Below are 21,531 nucleotides of genomic sequence, written 5' to 3' on the forward strand. Positions count from 1 at the left end.
AGACTAGGTGCCTTTTGTGTTTTCTGATTTATTAATGACCATTCAAATTTTATATGTGACCCCATCAAGCATTTATCTGTGTTAATTGCTCCACTTCTTCTGTTTTTCCTTTGGGCTGGGGTACAAGGCAAGGCTGTCTGCTGTCTTGATGTAGCCTCTCATTCATACACTTAAGCAAAACACCAATATTTGAGGTATTAAGCTGGGCAAACAAATTTTAAAAATGATGCTATTTGCAGATGACATGTTGATGATATTTACAGATGCCTGTATGTCTCTTCCATTAGTATTAGACATTTCTAATTTTGGAAGTTTCTCAGGCCTTAAATTGAATTTGTCAAAATCGGAGGCAAGGCTTTCCATTAAAGTGGGCCGGTAAAACTATAAAGTATCTGGGAATAAGAGTGCATAAAAGCATGGATAGGTGGTATAACATTGGTTCAACTGTACAAGATTTCCAAAAGAAATTAAATAGCTGGAGGCACTTTCCTCTCTCTCAGTCTGGGCATTTAGCTTTAGTAAAAATGATTTTAATTACCAAGCTATTATATGTTCTACAAATAGTTCCCTTTTTGCTGAGAAAAGAAGTGCTTCTATTGCAGAAAATTTCTTCTCAGTTCTTTTGGAATCGCAAGAGGGCAAGATTGAAATTTGCAACTGTTATGGCTCCCAAAGAAGATGGTGGGTTGGGCTTTTCTAATATGCGCTATTATAATGTAGCATTATAGATCAGAGATACCTCTGACCTACCCCTATTCTGCCCCCCTTTTTTGTGCATTGGTATTTTAATGCATATGTGCAACGTTTATAAAATCGCCTTAGCGTGAATAAGCGCAGCGCTTTTAAAATTCACCCTAAACTGTTTAGTTCATGTTCAAGTATTTGAAGTACCAGATGTAAACTCTCAAATCTGAGTTCTTTCTGTTAACCACTTTTTTTCTGCTGATGCTAGGTCATAGACAGAAAGACAGACACTATCTTCTCAAAAGACATTCTTGCTTTACTTCTTACAAGAACACCTAACTGAACATGCTAACACGTAAAATTAAGCAATTTTTTATTGGTAAAATATTGAATTACTTCAGCATAAATCAAGTTTCAATCTACAAAATGTGATGTACTTGTTTAACAAATTACCTCAAAAAGAACAGAATCACTGACCATTCATAGCACATAGTACCCCTTTTCTGGCTGTACTATAATAAAGTCCATTTGCAGGTACACAGTTCCTATGTAAGTCCATTTATATTTGCTTACATACTTATATAATTTTATAATATAAACCAGTCATACTGAAGGTAACCACCAAACTGGATATGGTTTTCCAAAAAATGTTTATAGCTTATAGTGTACTGTAGAAGAAAATGAACAGAGAGACCAGATTAAATGTACCAAGAAGTGCACGCTTAAAAGATCCTTCATTACCGCTGTAAGAGAAAATCCCTGATCTTGTTCCTGTGAGAAACAGCTTAACTAAAGGCTACTCCACAGCTTCTGGGATCTCCTTCTCATCCACAATGAGTGTATGAATGATTCCTTCCCGTCGCTTCCCGCTGCTCACGGCTTTAATGCAACAGTCATGGTCACCAATAGTGAAGTGTGTTTCTGTGCCATCTTCCACAAATTCACCCTAAGAAAACAATAAGAGAAACAGCTATAAATTAAGACCTGGTAATTTCCTCTTATTTCTGCTACACCAGCCTGGCTTTAGTCCCCTCATGCAGCAGATGGAGGCAGAATTGTTCTTTATTTTTTGATGACATCACCTGAACGTATGTCATGCATGGAACCAGAAATAGCAAGTATACCACTGAAAAAGCTAAATTTTAAATTATAGGAACACAAAAATGTAATAAATTTAATTTCAGCTAAATTGATTTTTATTGCATTTATGATTTTAAACAAAGCACAAGATTTTGTATAGAAACACAAACAGAAAAAGCACAAAGTAAATATTCAACAAATTATAAACAAGATAATCAAAAAGCCATTTCTGTTTTCACAAAATGTAATTAAGGGGGAAAAACAATAGGAAAATATAAGGGAGTACAAGAAAATTAAGTGGTATTAGCTTGAAGTCCAGATATAAAAGCTTAAAATGTATACAAACCAGAAAAATTGACTCATCTAAAATTTTGATCTAAACTCAACAAAGAAACAACTTTAAGATAAATTATCAACTTACACTATAAGAAGCACTTTAACTAAGAAATCTAGTCCTAAAACTCCTTGGAGGATTGAAAAATCTCCTCAAACCATTTTATCCTTTTATAAATCTTCCTCTGATTTTCTCGTAAATAAATCTGATCTCATTCTCATACAGGTAGCCCAATTTGCACACCCCAGGATGTGCTTCTTGACTGGTGGATCAGAAGGAAAGAAAATTATCAGGTAAATCTTAATTTCTCCTTCCTTGTCCTTCTGCTATACTAGTCAAGAACATAACTACTTTTTCAATGAGATTTCCTTATTGATAGTTTTGTAATATGTTATATTTATTTTATTTATTTGAAATCTTTTCTATACCGTCGTTAAGCTAAGTACCATCACAATGGTTTACAACAAGGCATAAATATTAATGTTGGTACATGTCTTGATTTATATCCACTAAACAGGAGCCATCAAGTTACAGTAACAGTTTCATCATAAATACTAATTGGTGTCCATTATCTGTGACAGCTTTAAAATAGATTAATCATAATATCTTATTTGATGTTGATCGAAAAAATTAAAAAATGCAATACACACACGTATAGATTAGGGTAATGTGCATGGGTGTTCTACAGACCGCATCCTATACTCCTCGGGTTCTACCCTAAGCTCCCCTCCTTGCCCAGTCCCTATCCTACCTACCCCTGTTTTTTTATTTTACTTTTTGCTCCTCAACAGGAGCAGTAGCAGGTTGTGCATGCCGGCAGAGTGCTTCCCCGGCACAGCGGCAAATGGCCGCTGTACTGGCGCCTCAAGCCCTGCCCCTCCCCACCCATGCCCCCCCCCCAGACCACCCCTTTTCTTCGGCCTGGCACTTCTGTGTGTAACAGGAGTTACGTGCACGGCTGGGCTATTTCTAAAATGTGCGCAGCGCAGCGCACGCAAGGTCCAGCCACACACATAACCCACGTATTTTATGTGCTCGAGAAATTTAAAATCTGCCTGTATGTATGTAAACATGGTGTATTTTTTAGTTTGGTAAATTATGATTGGATAGCTTATATTATGAGACTCTGTGATTGGTCAGTCTGCAGTATGGGATTGATCTACGAGAGCAGAAGTAGTAAGGATGTTATTATCTCAAAGCCTCAATTTGGGGTACTATGATTGGATAGTTTCTATCATGTTGTTCCTTCTGATTGGTTGATTTGGAGCCTTTGGTTAGTTTAAAAAGGGTAGAAGATGGAAAAATGTTTGCTTGCAGCAGTTTGTCGGGTTGTCTCTGTGTAATCTGTAAGGTTTTGAGATATTTTGGTAAATCTGGATTACTTATTTCTTAGGATTATTGTTTGGAGGTAAATTGTATTTTTTTAATCTTATGTTTGTTTTTCTTTTTATTACATTTGAAGCTGTCTGGAGAATTTCGGTATACTAGCGGTTTTACTGCTTCCTTTTTGGCGACATGACTTTTCCTTCCCTATAAAGGTAGGTGATCTTTATCGGGTTATTTTGTGAGACTTAAAATGTATTTGACATATCTGAGTAAGGTAGTGTTACGGTAGTGCACCCTTGAGCTGGAGCGAGTGGTGGTGACCACCGAGGGATTGCCCCCAATGGAACTCCTCTCTGGGAGGTGGCGCTGGTGAGGACAACCCGACAGGACTTTCACCTATACCAGCCCTCATTCCCCACACGTTCAGCCCTTGGGTGCGTGTGCCTCGGAGGAGCAGGTGAAGAGTATGACTGAGACAGGGTCAGCAGTCTGGATCACGGCAGGCAGCAAAGAAGCAGAGACTGAGTCCAGGCAGAAGATCCGGGGCAGGCAGCAGACAATCAGAGATGAGAAGACCCAAGCAGAGGTCATACCTGAGGATCTAGCCAAGGACTGGATACAGGAGCAGGGATGAGGCTGGAGACAGGAACAAGGCACGGATAAGGCAGGCGGGTACTGGAAGTGGACTCTCAAGGACTGGAACAGTTACTGGAAGCAGGAATCACAAGGACTGGAACAGGAGCTGGAACAAGGCAGGCACTGGAAGCAGGAATAAAGGGCTGGAACGCAGGATCACAGGAACAGCAACTAAGCACTCCGAAGAGAAGACCCATTGCAAAGGCAATTCCTGCGTGCAGCTGTGGGGTTTAAATACTCCTTCTAGGTAACGTCATCTTCTGGGGTCGGGCTTAGTTTTCCCTCCACGGCCCCTTTAAAAGGCAGGGCCTCCGTGGAGGAGACCACGCCACGCTGGGCAAACAGAACAGATAGGGGGGAACTGGCTGAGGACTGCTGCGGCCAGGCACCGCAACAGTACCGCCCCCCTCACAGAAGGACCGGGCTTGCGAAGATGTGAGCGATGGAAATGCTGAAGTAATGACTTGTCCAGAATGTTAGACGATGGTTCCCAAGAGTTTTCCTTGGCACCAAATCCTTCCCAGGCAATCACATACTCCCAGCGTGGTTCGACGAACATCTAGAACATGGTAGACCAGATAGTCAGCAGAAACCACATCTGGAGGCTTGGGTGGAGCAGCATGGTATGCAGAAAGCACCAAGGGCTTTAACAGAGACACATGGAATGAATTGCGTAGCCGGAGACTGGAGGGAAGTAGTAGACAATAGGTCACCGGACCTAGACGTTCAGCAATGGAAAAAGGGCCAACGTGTCGAGGTGCCAGTCACATGGATGGGACCCAAAGGCGGATGTGGTGAGTGCTGAGCCAAAGCAGATCCCCCAAGTTAAAGAGGGGGGCTGGACGGAGATGTTTATCAGATGTGCATTTGGCAGAGTCAGCAGCCTTTATCAAGTTGGCATTGGTGGTCTCCCATAGGTCATGCACCTGGTCAGCAGTGAGTTGGGCTGCAGGAGAAGGTACAGACAGTGGTAGCGGTAGTGGAGGTCTAAGATGCCTCCCATAGACCACTTGGAATGGAGGCGACCTCGTGGCAGAATGGACATGTGAGTTTTGTGAAAACGCCACCCAAGGCAACAGTGAAGAGCAATCATTTTGGCGGCTTCCTATGAAGGATCGGAGAAAGGTCTTCAACCCCCGGTTAAGCCATTCAGCTTGTCCATTTCCTTGTGGGTGAAAGGCTGTAGTGAAATCCAATTGTATCCCAAACTTCTTGCATAAGGCACACCAGTACTTGGCCGTAAACTGGGGGCCACGATTGGATGTGATGTGCCGGGGGAAGGCCATGCGGACGAAATAAGTACAAGGTAAAGAGTCATGCCAATTCAGGAGCTGATGGTAGCTTCTGTAGAAGAATAAAATGTGCCATTTTAGAGAATCTGTCTATCACGACCCAGATCACATGATTGCCAGAGGAGGTGGGTAGGAGAGGCTGAAGTAGGCCCCAGGGCCGACCAGGCAAGGGCTTCTGTTGCGCACAAGTCGGGCAGGAATCAACATAAGACCTCATGTCCTGGGCCATCCGAGGCCACCAATAATACCAGGACAAAAGCTCCAAAGTTCGGGTTCTGCCTGGGTGCCCGGCAGTAAGGGAGTCATGTGCCCAAGCTAGTACCTTTGGTCGCTGGTGAAAGGGAACTACCATCTTCCCTTGAGGTATGGTGTTAAGAACATAAGAATAAGAACATGAGAATATGCCATACTGGGTCAGACCAAGGGTCCATCAAGCCCAGCATCCTGTTTCCAACAGTGGCCAATCCAGGCCATAAGAACCTGGCAAGTACCCAAAAACTAAGTCTAGTCCATGTTACCATTGCTAATAATAGCGATGGTTATTATATAAGTCAACTTAATTAACAGGTAATGGACTTCTTGTCCAAGAACTTATCCAATCTTTTTTTAAACACAGCTATACTAACTGCACTAACCACATCCTCTGGCAACAAATTCCAGAGTTTAATTGTGCATTGAGTGAAAAAGAACTTTCTCCGATTAGTTTTAAATGTGCCACATGCTAACTTCATGGAGTGCCCCCTAGTCTATTATCCGAAAGAGTAAAAAACCGATTCACGTCTACCCGTTCTAGACCTCTCATGATTTTAAACACCTCTATCATATCCCCCCTCAGTCGTCTCTTCTCCAAGCTGAAAAGTCCTAACCTCTTTAGTCTTTCCTCATAGGGGAGCTGTTCCATTCCCTTTATCATTTTGGTAGCCCTTCTCTGTACCTTCTCCATCGCAATTATATCTTTTTTGAGATGCGGCGACCAGAATTGTACACAGTATTCAAGGTGCGGTCTCACCATGGAGCGATACAGAGCCATTATGATATTTTCTGTTTTATTCACCATTCCCTTTCTAATAATTCCTAACATTGTTTGCTTTTTTGACTGCCGCAGCACACTGAACCGAAGATTTCAATGTGTTATCCACTATGACGCTTAGATCTCTTTCTTGGGTAGTAGCACCTAATATGGAACCTAACATTGTGTAACTATAGCATGGGTTATTTTTCCCTATATGCATCACCTTGCACTTGTCCACATTAAATGTCATCTGCCATTTAGATGCCCAATTTTCCAGCCTCACAAGGTCTTCCTGCAATTTATCACAATCTGCTTGTGATTTAACTACTGTGAACAATTTTGTATCATCTGCAAATTTGATTACCTCACTCATCGTATTTCTTTCCAGATCATTTATAAATATATTGAAAAGTAAGGGTCCCAGTACAGAACCCTGAGGCACTCCACTGCCCACTCCCTTCCACTGAGAAAATTGTCCATTTAATCCTACTCTCTGTTTCTTGTCTTTTAGCCAGTTTGTAATCCACGAAAGGACAGCGCCACCTTTCCCATGACTTTTTACTTTTCCTAGAAGCCTCTCATGAGGAACTTTGTCAAACGCCTTCTGAAAATCCAAGTACACCTCATCTACCGGTTCACCTTTATCCACATGTTTATTAACTCCTTCAAAAAAGTGAAGCAGATTTGTGAGGCATGACTTGCCTTGGGTAAAGCCATGCTGACTTTGTTCCATTAAACCATGTCTTTCTATATGTTCTGTGATTTTGATGTTAAGAACACTTTCCACTATTTTTCCTGGCACTGAAGTCACCAGTAGGACCTTGGCAGGGTCCAAGATGTAGTGGTGTAACTCCAGTCTGGAAAGTGCGTCTGCCCATGTATTCTTAATTGCGGGACGGTTGCGTAGTATGAAGTCAAATCGATTTGAAGAAAAGCGACCAGCGGGCATGGCTCGGGTTCAGGCGTTGAGTCTTACTGAGAAACTCAAGGTTTTTATGATCAGTGTAGATTATAACGGGGTGTTGTGCCACTTCTAACCATTGTCTCCATTCTTCAAAGGCCATTTTGATGGCAGCAGTTCCTTGCCTCCAATTCCATAATTCTTCTCCGCGGGGGAGAATTTAAGAGAAGAAAGAGCCGGGGAGAAGAGTCCCTCGAGAGTGTTGGCTGAGTACTGCCCCTACCGCGAAGTCAGAGGCATTTACTTCTACGATGAAAGGGCAAGTTGGATCAGGGTGGTGGAGTCAGGGCTCTTGCAGAAATGCCCTAATTCTTCGAAGGCATAAACAGTTTCAGCGGGTCAATGCTTATTATCTGCCCCTTTCTTGGTTAACACCGTTAAGGGTGCTACGATGCGCGAGTAATGGGGAATGAAATTCCTGTAGAAATTGGCGAAGGCAAGAAACTGTTGTAGTGAACGAAGTCCCACAGGCTGCGGCCACTCCCGGATGCTGGTTAACTTGTCTGGGTCCATTCGGAAGCCAGTGGTGGACACGATGAAGCCCAAAAAAGACAGGGACTCCTGTTCAACGAGACATTTTTCTAGTTTTGCAAATAGGCGGTGTTCTCTTAGGTGCTGGAGAACCCGACGAATGTCAGTGTGATGGGTATTCAGGTCCTTGGAGTAGATTAGGATGTCATCAAGGTAGACAATTACTCTTTTGTGAAGCATGCCCTAGAATATGTCGTTCATTAAATTTTGGAATACTGCGGGTGCGTTGAATAATCCAAATGGCATTACGAGATATTCGTAGTGGCCATCATGTGTGTTAAACACGGTCTTACACTCGTCTCCGGGTTTTAATCGGACCAGAATGTAGGCCCCACGAAGGTCCAACTTTGAGAACACCTCAGCTCCATGGAGGCTGTCCAATAGTTCTGGAATCAGGGGAAGTGGATAACAATCCCTTTGAGTGATAGCGCTGAGCTGTCTATACAGGGTCTTAATGAACCATCCTTCTTGGCTACAAAGAAGAACTCTGCACCTGCTGGAGAAGAAGATGGGCGAATAAAACCCCTGTCCAGGTTCTCTTTTATGTACTTCGACATTGCCTGCGTCTCTGGTAAAGAAATTGGATACACAAGTCCACTGGGCAGAACTGTGCTGCGTAGACGGTCAATGGCACAATCCGAAGGATCAGTGCTCCGGAAGGTTCTCTGCCTCCTCCTTGGAAAACACGTGATATAATAAAATTTATTAGGGCCATCTGTTTAGTGGAAATTCACCAAAAAGAGGTCCAGGGGGCACTGCTTGCTTGTATATTAAAGGCACTGCTGTTCTTTAAACTGTCTCTGAAGCTGTCTCACACTTAGATAACAGAAAAACATATGTATCGCTTTGTAGTTCTAGGCAAGACAATGAAGAGTTATAAAAATCAAGGTTAATTAGCTTCTCAGGGCTCTGTGGAATGTTAGAAGTAAGCAAATGTTTTCCTGTAACCTTGTGACCCTAAATCAAAGGAGTATTGTTTTAATTACTGGGGAAAACGGTATTTAAGAATGACCAATTCAATCACAAATTAAGTCAGGCTCTTAGGCTTACGAGCTGGCTTCCTTATGCGCATAAGAAATAAAGGCTTTTGTTCATAAGCAATACACTGTCTATTTTCCTGTTGTCCTTTGCTAAACATTTTTCGTTGCACACGTCCGCGTAGCTACTGTACTGAGGAGGTAACTGAAAGGTAGTGGTAGCGAGCATCAATTGTGACTGAGGTCTTTTTTTTTTTTTTTAATTCTTTATTCAATTTTACTTTACAAAACAAACCAATGCTTGTAACAGAAAAACATTCAGGTACATTCATGAAGTCATTCATTATACATTTCAAAAAGAAAAAGATATTATATATATATCCTATAATAAGACAAATTATTATTTCTCAAGTTAACCCAGGAAAAAAATATTGTCCAGTAATTTTACCTTTCCTTTTATTATCAATGATTCTAGTTTAAGGGGCTAAAAGTTAGAAGTTATATAAATGTAAACATTTTTTTTAAAGAAATAAAGATGGTCAAAGCATAGTTTACCTAGTTTATATCTAACATGACTGCACAGGGATTGAGGTACTGGGTTTCTTTGAATCAATAAAGTTTTTTAAATGGTCAGAAACAAAGAAAATATAACTCATCTCTCCTTTTTAAGATACACTTGCACAGAAATCATAATAGAAAAGAAAAACCCAATGCAAGCACTTCCTGGTGAAATGCTAAGAAACTCCTTTTTCTGGCTTGAGTTACTAATGCCAAATCGGGAAAAGTTTTTATAACAATATCTAGAAATTTAACTGGGTATTTTCTAAAATACACTTTCATTATTTTATTAATATCACATGTTGAAATTAGAGAAACCTGGTATTAGAGAACTGGCAACATTCTTCGAGAAAAAAAATCTCCAAGCTCCTAGACCCGCTCATCCTCTCGAACACTCAACCCCCCCCCCCCCCCCGCCCTACACCTCCCCCCACCAGCCAAAAAGCAATCTTCGATTCCTTGGAACTCACATCCTCCCTAGAAGTTGAATCAGTACTCAAGAACATGAAGCCCTCCTCTCACCCTTCTGACCACATTCCTACGAAACTTCTACTCTCCATTCCAAACACCATTTCCAATTCAGTAGCAGAAATGTTGAGATTACTTACCTGATAATCTCCTTTTCCTTAGTGTAGACAGATGGACTCAGACAAGTGGGTATAGTGTGCTCGTGCTAGCAGTTGGAGACGGATCTGACATCAGCACGGGTACATATACCCCCACAGGAAGTGAAGCAACTCAGTAATCTTCCTTGCAAAAGCTGTTATGGATATATGTGTACTGACCGATCAATTAATTAAACAGGATTCCCCTGACCGATTGATAGTAGCTGGAGACCGCCAGCGTTCCCAACCGGAAGGCGTCGACACCCGGTAGGGTGGATGCTCTTATGTAAGAAAATGACATGGCTTACCTTGAATCGGTGAAACCCATGTATACCAGCAGCGGGCGGGATGCTGAGTCCATCTGTCTACACTAAGGAAAAGGAGATTATCAGGTAAGTAATCTCAACATTTCCTAGCGTGTAGCCAGATGGACTCAGAACAAGTGGGATGTACAAAAGCTACTCCCGGACTGGGCGGGAGGCTGCCCGAGGTCCATTCAGGACTGCCCTTGCGAATGCTGAGTCCTCCCTGGCCTGGACGTCCAGACGGTAAAATCTGGAGAAGGTATGGAGGGAGGACCACGTCGCCGCTTTACAGATCTCTGCAGGCGACAGCATCCTAGCTTCTGCCCAAGAGGCCGCCTGTGCTCTGGTAGAATGAGCCTTGACCTGTAGAGGTGGTGGTTTCCCCGCCTCTACATAGGCCACCTTGATAACCTCTTTAATCCAGCAGGCGATGGTTGGCAGAGAGGCCGCCGCCCCTTGCTTCTTCCTGCTGTGAAGGACGAACAAATGGTCCGTCTTTCGTACTGCTTCTGTCATTTCCAGGTATCTGGGCAGCAATCTGCCTATGTCGAGATAGCGTAGCAAACGCCCTTCTTCCGACTTCTTCAATCCTGCCGTGGTTAGCAAGGATATGGTTTGGTTGAGGTGAAATTGAGAAACTACTTTGGGTAAGAAGGAAGGAACTGTGCGAAGATGGATAGCCTCTGGAGTGATTCTGAGAAACGGATCACGGCAGGACAGTGCTTGTAGCTCTGAGATACGGCGTGCGGAGCACACCGCCAGTAAGAACACCATCTTCAAGGTTAGTGAACGGAGAGACAGGTTCCGAAGGGGTCTGAAGGTGGATCCCGCGAGGAAATCCAAAACCAGGTTGAGGTTCCACAGGGGCACTGGCCACTTCAGTGGCGGACGAATGTGCTTGACTCCTTTCAGGAAGCGTGAAACATCTGGGTGCGTGGCAATGGACTTGCCCTCCCTCCTGGGACCGTAGCAGGACAGCGCAGCCACCTGAACCTTGATGGAGCTGAGGGAGAGACCCTTCTGAAGCCCATCCTGCAGGAAATCCAAAACGATAGGGATTGTGGCCGCATGTGGATTGGTGCCGTGAGTGTCGCACCAGGCTTCAAATACCCTCCAGATCCTTATATAGGTGAGGGATGTGGAAAACCTGCGTGCTCGGAGGAGTGTATCTATTACCGGCTCCGAGTAACCTCTTTTCTTCAGTCTAGCCCTCTCAATGGCCAGACCGTAAGAGAGAATTGAGCCGGATCCTCGTGGAGGATGGGACCTTGACGTAGCAGGTCCTTGAGGGGAGGCAGAGGAAGGGGCTCCCCTGCCAGTCTTCAAATGTCCGCATACCAGGGTCTTCTTGGCCCATCTGGGGCCACTAGAAGAACTAGGCCTCTAAATCTTGTGTATAAGGGCGCCCAGCAGAGGCCACGGAGGAAAGGCGTATATAGCAGGATCCCTGGCGGCCAGGGCTGAACCAAGGCGTCGATCCCGCTTGTGGCTGAAGTATCTGGGTACTTGAGCATTGGACCTGTCTGCTAGTAGGTCTATGCCCGGAGTCCCCCACTGATCCACAATCATCTGGAAAGCTGCGGGGGACAGCTGCCATTCTCACGGGTTTAGGCTTTCCCTGCTGAGGAAGTCTGCCATGGTGTTGTCCTTCCCGGCGATGTGGATGGCAGAGATGTCCTGGAGATTCGCCTCTGCCCAGGCCATCAGCGGGGCTATCTCTAGGGACACCTGTTGGCTTCTGGTTCCGCCCTGTCGGTTGATGTATGACACCGAGGTGCCGCCTCTGGAGACACCGGGGCGCTTAAATGCTCCATTGCGACTTGCGAATGCAGTGCTCTGGCGCTTCTGCGATATGCTTCCAATAATATGCGCACAGCAATATGCGCACAGCAATATGCGCTCGATAATTTGCGCTCAACAACGTACGCTGAAGAATATGCGCTCAACAATAGATGCCCAAGAATATGCGCTAAACAGTAGATTTTCTCGCTCATAATATGCCGTGAACAAACTCAATAACGTACGCTTAATAATATATATATTATCACTTTGCGCAATCCTGCGTTGTGCGCCTATCAACAGGCGCCTATCTGTGAGCGCCTATCGTGTGCGCTCAATACCTGAACAAGGCAGACAAAATGGCGACCTTCTCGGCGTGCCGCATGCAGGCAACGCCGCCGATCCTCGTACCTCGGAGACCAGAAGAGTAAGAGATGTACGCCTTACCTGATCTTCGGCGCTTCCCGGCTGCATCCCGGGCGGTCTCCGGCTGCGGGGGGAGAGGGTGAGTACCTTCACCGCCGCGCTCGAGGAAGTGCACCCGCTGCCTCTAAGCCGCCGGACTCGTCTCGCTCGGGGCTAAGTCCTCACCGCGAACGGATCGGGACCGAGGCGCCTCTCAGCCGCGCCCGAGCCCTTCTCACTCGGGGGCTAGATCCCTTCCGCGATTCGGCCACCGGACCGAGGCCTGTACCTCCGAGGGACCATGGAAATCACCTCGGAAAACTCAACTGGGGGAGGAACCTGAGGGTATCACCGCAGGAGTGCGGGGCTAGTCTTCTGGTAATCTTCTTAGAAATTTAGAAAGTAGAAAGTAGATTTGGAAAACACGCTCAGCGAGCATGAAGGCACTCCAAACTGCTTTGGAGACGGAAATTACTGAGTTGCTTCACTTCCTGTGGGGGTATATGTATCCGTGCTGACGTCAGATCCGTCTCCAACTGCTAGCACGAACACACTATACCCACTTGTTCTGAGTCCATCTGGCTACACGCTAGGAAATTATTAATTGTTCCTTAGCCCAAGGATCAGTACCTGACCCATTGAAACTCACCACCATTAAACCTCTTCTAAAGAAACCTAACCTGGACCCTGGAGATCCTGCCAACTTCCGTCCCATAGCCAACTGCCCTTTCATCGCAAAACTTATGGAAAAACTGGTCAACACTCAATTCTGACTATCTAGACAATCACAAGATTCTCTACCCTGCTCAGTTCGGATTCCGAAAATCATTAAACACAGAATCCCTCTTAATCTCACTCACCGACAACATCCTCATGGGTCTAGACAAAGGACAATCTTACCTACTGGCTTTACTAGACATTTCAGCAGCGTTTGACACAGTAAATCACTCCATTCTCATTAATCGCTTGGTTTGACATCGGCATCTCAGGCTCTGCCCTTAGATGGTTCAAGTCCTTCCTCAGTAATAGAAATTACAAGGTCAGAACAAACAACAAAGATTCCCACCCTACAAACTCCTCTCATGGAGTTCCGCAAGACTCGTCTCTCTCTCCCACCCTATTTAACATATATCTTCTCCCCCTCTGCCAGCTCCTCACAAACCTAAAATTAACACACTACATTTACGCCGACGATGTACAGATATTAATCCCAATAACAGATTCCATTACAAAAACTCTTAACTTTTGGAACAGCTGTTTAAAATCAATTAACCTTCTCCTCTCTAGTCTCAACCTAGTCCTCAATACTACAAAAATGGAACTCCTCCTCATTTCTTCCAATGACATTAACATCCCTATTAACAACCTCACGTCAGCAACAACTACACATGTGAGACATCTTGGAGCTATACTAGATAACAGACTGAACTTCAAAAAATTCATCACCAATACAACAAAAGAATGCTTCTATAAACTTCACATTCTAAAAAGGCTCAAACCTCTCCTACACTTACATGATTTCCACATGGTTCTCCAAGCCATGCTATTCTCGAAAATAGACTACTGTAACTCTCTACTTCTTGGCCTCCCAGCATCCTCCAAACCGTTGCAGATGCTCCAGAATGCTGCTGCAAGGATACTAACCAACTCTAGTCGAAGCGAACATATCACACCCATTATCAAGAATCTACACTGGCTTCCCATCAACTTCAGAATCCTTTACAAGTCCCTAACCATCATTCACAAATCCATTCACAAGCAGCCCTCACTCCAGCTAAAAATACTGTTCCACCTTCACTCCTCCACGAGACCAATCAGATCTGCCTACAAAGCGACTCTCCACGCCCCCCCCCCCCCACACTAAGTCTACACTCCACCTTCTCTACCGCCGTCCCGTCCCATTGGAACGCTTTACCCCCTGACCTACGACAGGAACAATGCCCACTTACCTTTAGAAAGAAATTGAAGACCTGGTTATTCACACAAGCCTCCCCTTAATATTTCACGACACAACTCGGACTTCATATGCTGTTATCGTGTAATTGATGTAATAACGTGGAAATTTCCTTCCCTCCCCTACCCTTAGCCGCTCCCCCTCCCCTCCCCCACATAGTTCAGAAATAAAGGGGAGAAGCGGGCTAAGTGCAGAGTTCTGTTCGAATTTATCTATACCCTCTTCGAGGTTTTTGTATTTTTATCTTAAGAACCATTTGATATGTTATGCTTCATTTTTAGTTTATGTTTATATATGTTATGCTTCATTTTTTGTCCTTTACTTATATTTAATTCTCCTCCTAAATTTAGTTCCAAGATACTCGTTATTTGTAACTTTTACAAGGTTTGAGTTCGATGTAAACCGGTGTGATAAGAATCTATGTTTTGAACATCTGTATAGTAACATAGAAACATAGAAATGACGGCAGAAGAAGACCAAACGGCCCATCCAGTCTGCCCAGCAAGCTTCACACATTTTTTTCTCATACTTATCTGTTTCTCTTAGCTCTTTGGTTCTATTTCCCTTCCACCCCCACCATTAATGTAGAGAGCAGTGATGGCGCTGTATCCAAGTGAAATAGCAAGCTTGATTAGTTAGGGGTAGTAGGGGAAGTAACCGCCGCAATAAGCAAGCTACACCCATGCTTATTTGTTTTACCCAGACTATGTTATTCAGCCCTTATTGGTTGTTTTTCTTCTCCCCTGCCGTTGAAGCAGGGAGCTATGCTGGATATGCATTGAAAGTGAAGTATCAGGCTTATTTGGTTTGGGGTAGTAACTGCCGTAACAAGCCAGCTACACCCCGCTTTGTGACTGCGAATCCTTTTTTCTTCTCCCCTGCCGTTGAAGCAGAGAGCTATGCTGGATATGCGTGAAGTATCAGTTTTTCTTCTCCCCTGCCGTTGAAGCAGGGAGCTATGCTGGATATGCGTGAAGTATCAGTTTTTCTTCTCCCCTGCCGTTGAAGCAGAGAGCTATGCTGGATATGCATTGAAAGTGAAGTATCAGGCTTATTTGGTTTGGGGTAGTAAAAAGATGTAAATAAAATAAATAAATAAACCAACAGCGTACCCCTATCTAGAACTTCCAAATCTGAATTTGAGAAAATTTGTCAGATTATCTTGAAATTGCATGTTTGTCTATTTGGATTACTAGTCTTCGGCAAAAAGTAACAAATACTAATGGCTGGCATGTCATCACTTGAAATCCCCAGTCCTTCTTGAAGAAACTTTTTTAAAGTAATAAAAGGAATTTCTCTTAATACTCTTGGGAAATTCAGAAAACATAAATTAATATTTTTGGCATTATTTTTAAGTCGTTCCAACCTCCTTGCCAGCATTTCTCTATCTTTTGCTACAACAGCTTTGAATTCTTGCGTTTTCTTATCTCTTTTTTCTAATTCCACAAATCTGTCCAGAACATTTTCTATTTTTCTCTAGGTTTCTCCCAGCTCTTGTTGCTTGAGAGTAGTTTGATCAATTTTTCAATTTAAATTTCTCAACTCTATAGTGAACCCAGCCATCATATCCCACAAGCAGTCTAGGGTCACCACAGATTGTAGAGTAAGGGGGCCTTCAACCTCTCCACTCCCAGCCCCTCCGACTGTACCTGCTGCAACCAGGGTTTCGGCTTCAATTGCTTTCCCTCCAACGAAGGGGTCTGTGTCTGTAGTTATTAATTCATCTCCGTTCTCCACTGGGATTGCTGCGATATCTTCGGGTTGTAATGCCACTGGATGTTTCTACTGGTGCGAAGTCTCTTCCGATGTTTCACCTTCTGCTCTGCGTCCAAGAACGGAAGTGACCTCACTTCCCGGTCCCTCAGCGAAGCTTCCCCACACTCTCTCTGTGCTGGTGGCCTCCTCAGTTCGGGGCTCAGCGAAGCCTCCTCTGCTGGCAAAGGTGGTTATCCCAATCCACCTTGCACATCAGGATCCTCAATTGCCGGTATATTACTAGGTATGGACATAAATTTGGTGATTTCCAGCTGTATAGGTAAAGGCAAGGGTTCGGAGGGATATACCCTTACCATGCCCTTCCTTTTCGCGGGCATAACTCTTAATTTCCAAGAAATTTTGAAAAAGACTAAACGGAGATTTCAAGAGCGTCCTGCTTACGCTGCCATCTTGGAAACACCCCGTGGCTGAGGTCTTTGTTGAAGACAGGTAGAAAAGCAGTCAGTACCCCAGGCAGTGATCTGTAGAGTCTTCCAATCAATGGTGGGTGAGCGTTTCTGTAGCCAAGGACCACTGGGTAAATGGATTTCTCCAAAATAAAAAACGGACACTTCTTTGTGGAGAACTCCGGTATGGAGGGTCACTGGAGCAGTACAGAGAGTAACCCGACCCGGGAGCGGGTCGCCATGGATAGAAGAGACCAGCAAGACGGAGTGCGAGTCATTACTGGTAGTTGAAGTTGGTGGACCAATTCGGATAGAATTAAATTCCCACTGGAACCGGAATCGATGAAGGCCAGTGTTGTGAAGGAACCTCTGGAGAACTGTAGTGTAACAGGAACTGTACATTGAGGAACGGGATTGATGCAGCCTAGGGTCAGCTCCCCAGTGACAGCTAGGCCCAGGAGATTCCTGGACGCTCATGGCATTGGGCCAATAGGTGACCCTTCCCACCGCAGTAGAGAGACATAGTCCAAGTGTTCTACAACGCTGTTTCTCCTCCACAGTCAGGTGACTACGGCCTAGCTGCATGGGCTCCTCCCCGCGTTCCGACGAAGCCCCAGAGACTGCTGGAGAGGATCAACGGGTGAGAGAAAGAAGGAGCCAGAAGAACCATGCAATGAACTGGTTTTAATTCCTTTGCACGCTGATGCAGATGCCGATCAATTCGACCAGCCAGGACGATGAGGGGGCTCAAGTTCATCTAGAAGTCTCGAGCGGCCAGCTCATCCTTAATACATGAGGACAACCCCTTGAGGAAGATACCGCGTAGGCTGTCCTCACGCCAACCCAGTTCAGATTCCAAGGTGCGGAACTCCACTGCGAACTCAGCCAGCGGGCGAGAACCTTGGTGGAGGTAAAGCAATTCAGAAGCGGCAGTGGACTGGCGGCCCGGCTCATCGAATACTTGGCGGAAGGTCTGACCAAAATCGGGACAGGTCTCAGAGAATGGAATCCCCGCACTCCCACAGCAGGGACACCCAGGCCAGGGCCTTTCGGTCCAGTAAAGACAAGATGAATAATGTCTTGACTTGGTCTGTCGGGAACTGTTGGGTCTGGAGAGAGAATCTTATGAAAGTGATTCAAAAATCCTTGACATTGCTTTGGCTCTCCGGCAAAACGAGGCAGAGCAACTGGAACCATGGGAGGAGGGGCAGCAGCCTTGGACCTAGAAGCGGATTCCAGGCGACTGGCCAGGCGCTCCACACTGTGGCGGACAAAACCTCCAGACACTGCTGCTGTTGCTGCATTCGCTGGGCCATACCCAGAATAGCCTGGAGGCCAGACAAGTCCACCGGGTCCATGGCCTTTGCAAACTGTTACGGTAGTGGACCGTTGAGCTGGAGCGAGTGGTGGTGACCACTGAGGGATTGCCCCCAGTGGAACTAGTCTCTGGGAGGTGGCGCTGGTGAGGACAACCCGACAGGACCTTCACCTATACCAGCCCTTGGATGTTTGTGCCTCGGAGGAGCAGGTGCCTTGGAGGAGCAGGTGCCTCGGAGGAGCAGGTGCAGAAGATGACAGGATCAGGGCAGGCAGCGAAGAAGCAGAGACGGAGTCCAGGCAGAAAATCAGGCAGCAGACAATCAGAGACGAGAAGACAAGCAGAGGTCAAACCTGAGGATCTAGCCGAGGACTGGATACATAGAAACATAGAAATGATGGCAGAAGAAGACCAAATGGCCCATCTAGTCTGCCCAGCAAGCTTTCATACTTATTTTTCTCATACTTCTGTTACTCTGACCACTGAGGTCAGGGCCCTTATTGGTAACTTTTTGGTTCTAATTTCCTTCCACCCTTGCCATTGATGTAGAGAGCAATACTGGAGCTGCATCAATGTGAAGCATCAAGCCTAAATGGTTAGGGGTAGTAACCGCCACAATAAGCAAGCTACTCCCACGTTTATTTGTTTTTCTAGCTTGTGCGATTTAGTCCTTGTTGGTTGTTTGAATATAAATCCTCTTTTCTTTGTTCCCCCCTGCCATTGAAGCAGAGAGCTGTTTGGATATGCAATGAAAGTGAAGCATCAGACTAATTTGGTTTGGGGTAGTAACCGCCGCAACAAGCAAGCTACTCCCATGCTTATTTCTGAATGCAGATCTTTTTTCCCACATTTCCTCTTGCCGTTGAAGCATAAAGCAATGTTGGAGTCGCATTAATCTTGTATATGTTTATTGAATAAGGGTAGTAGCCATCATTCCCGCAATCCACCCCCATGCCTCTTCTCTTCATTTCATTCCATTCACATCCTCAAGACTTTATGGATCCACAGTGTTTATCCCATGCCATTTTGAAATCCTTCACAGATTTGGTCCTCACCACTTCCTCCGGAAGGGCGTTCCAGGCATCCATAACCCTCTCTGTGAAGAAATACTTCCTGACATTACGCCCTCTGGATTGTTTACCTTCGATCTACAATGGTCATCATATCCCTGTGAGACATGCTCAGTATTGTCCTCTCTCATTGTCCACTAATTCCTTCACAGATCCCCAATCAAATAAAACTTACACTTTGAAATTTAATTCGAATTGCTCCACATCTGGTGTAGTGTACATTATTATTTGCCCTTGCCAACTCATTTACGTTGGTAAAACTATTAGATCTATTAAAACAAGGATTATTGAGCACAAATCAAGCATTGCAAATCTTCGTGATAATGCTCCCTTAGTAGCCCACTGGACCGAAAAATCTCATAATATTTCTGATCTTCGCTTTTGTATAATTGATGTAATACCCCCCCCCCCCCCCGCCAGGGTGGTAACCTGTCAGATTCTGATATGCCGTGAACAAAGATGGATCTTTAATTTGCATAGCCTCATACCATTCGGATTGAACAAGGAAATTGAATGGCGTTATTTCATTTAATACACTTCATGCATTCTTTCCATTATGATCTCTGTCCATACGACCCCCGCTTCTGCTCGAATTGTGTAAAATTGCTTTAATGGTATTGATGTCCATTATGGCTTTTCCATTTTCCTTGGTAGTTTCCTTTCACCTCCATTTTTTACATTTTACACACTGTGCTCAGTTCTCCATTATGTCTAGCTTTAGACATCCCTTCTCTGATTGGTTACTGAATTTTTCGCACCAATTTTTTTAAGTTAAATGGCCGCCGTTGTATTGTTCGCGTTGCTCTCCCAGTGGCGCCATTGTTTAAAACTGAACTTAGGTATGTCTTTTAGTAGGTGAATTTAAGTCCGGACTTATTGTTATTTAATACTGTTACTGGCTTTGACCCTTAGTCAATCCGTTGTCGGCGTCCATTATCTCTATCTTTATGTACTGTTTTCTTTATGATTAATTTTCTTGTTAATATTTGTGCTAGACCACTCTAAAAATTGTGTTGGCTCCGTGATCCCAACCAAGTTTATTTCATACTGTGTTATACTGTGAGTTTTACAGTTTATCATATTAGGCTAATGTTATACATGAATTTTTGGCGACCACAGATACAATTTGAGTTATTCACTCCCTGCGCTATTTACTCTTCTCTTTTCACTGTTCGTACTCAGTCTGTCAGACATGCTTACTTTATAAGTGTTGATTTATCTTATAATTGTTGATTTTCAGAATATGACAATTACTGTTATTCAGCATTGCCGTGCTCCTTTATGTTTTTGTCCACTGTTTTAACTTCCTTTTTCTACTTGCTGTATTTTATCTTTTAGAATAACAAAGTTTTTGCTTGCCCGTCCCTCCCGACGCAGCCTGGTGGCGAAACACGGGTCTGTGTCGGGGGACCCTCCTGTACTATAAATTCTGTATTATTACACTGTGGAGTTGCCGTCTAAATATAAAAATTGTGATTGCATCAAAGAAGTGTGGACATTGAATTTCTCTGCACATTTCCCTGTTGACTGTTGTGATTTTGTGCGTGCAGTAGTGCTCCTATTTCGCAAAGTATAATAACTAACATCCTTGCTCTTGCAATGGAGCAGGACATAATACTCTTAGCTTTATTAATTTGTTTAGTGATGCCAGTACTGCAATTGTCTTCGCTGGTGATATACATTGAAAAAATGATGAATGTGTTGAGGAAAACAACTCTAGGGCATAAACATCTTGAATAATATCCGAGAACTACTACTCTTTGGTAATGTGTATCCAATCTTTGTAAAACATTAGCTCTAGCCTTTTCTGGCACCCTCTATAAAATCTAAAATTTGACCTATCCTCAGAAAGTCTTGGTGGTTTTGATTTATCTAGAGTCATGTCTGGTCTTTAAAGTATCTCACCAAATAAGCTCTCTTTGCAAGATATTTTGCAGAGATGCAATTTGAACCAGCACTCTAATGCTTGAGTCATAGAAGTCTTCTAGCTCCTAATGTGCTAGTGATCTTGAAGAACTTACAAATGCATCAACCTCATCAGAATGATAAGCAGATGTGGACTCAAGCTGTGCCATCTATCAAAAAGCTGCTGATTTTAGCTTAATAGGGCTCTTGCCATACTACTAGTACAGATGCCATCCGCACAGAGAGTTGAAGAAAAAATGTGAAGCATAATTCCTTACATGCAGAGCCTCCTTCCACAGGGACAGATGATTTCTTGCTCAGTGATGAGAATCTGGCATCAACCTGTGTCTTCTGAAACAGACATTACTTTACATCCTAAAGCCAGTTTGGGGAAGGTCTTTTATGAAAGGAATTTAATCTCCAGTTCTGCACAGAGTGGAACAGCTATGGATGCCTTCTGTATCTCTCAGAACTAAATCCCAGTCAGCAGAATTTTCATATCTAACTTTCATCCTAGTGAAACAGATTACTGAGACCTCCTATCACTCAGAATTATTTATTTATTTATTGATTTTTATATACAGACATTCATCGGAACATCATGCCGGTTTAAGCTTTTGTTGTTGTTTTCAACTAC

At 44.1% G+C, this 21,531-nt stretch overlaps 1 protein-coding gene across 4 annotated transcripts in view; it reads right to left on the reverse strand.

Moving 5' to 3' along the window:
• Positions 1–1,040: 1,040 nt before the first annotated feature.
• Positions 1,041–21,531, reverse strand: part of FAIM (Fas apoptotic inhibitory molecule) — a 77,371-nt gene continuing 56,880 nt past the window's right edge. For all 4 annotated transcript variants that reach the window (XM_029605302.1, XM_029605303.1, XM_029605301.1 and 1 more), the window contains one exon: positions 1,041–1,630. In XM_029605302.1, coding sequence (XP_029461162.1) covers positions 1,481–1,630 — 150 coding nt within the window. In that variant the 3' untranslated portion in view covers positions 1,041–1,480. The remainder of the gene's footprint in view (positions 1,631–21,531) is intronic.

The sequence above is a fragment of the Rhinatrema bivittatum genome, chromosome 6, assembly GCF_901001135.1.
Source record: "Rhinatrema bivittatum chromosome 6, aRhiBiv1.1, whole genome shotgun sequence".
NCBI classification, from domain to species: Eukaryota; Metazoa; Chordata; class Amphibia; order Gymnophiona; family Rhinatrematidae; genus Rhinatrema; species Rhinatrema bivittatum.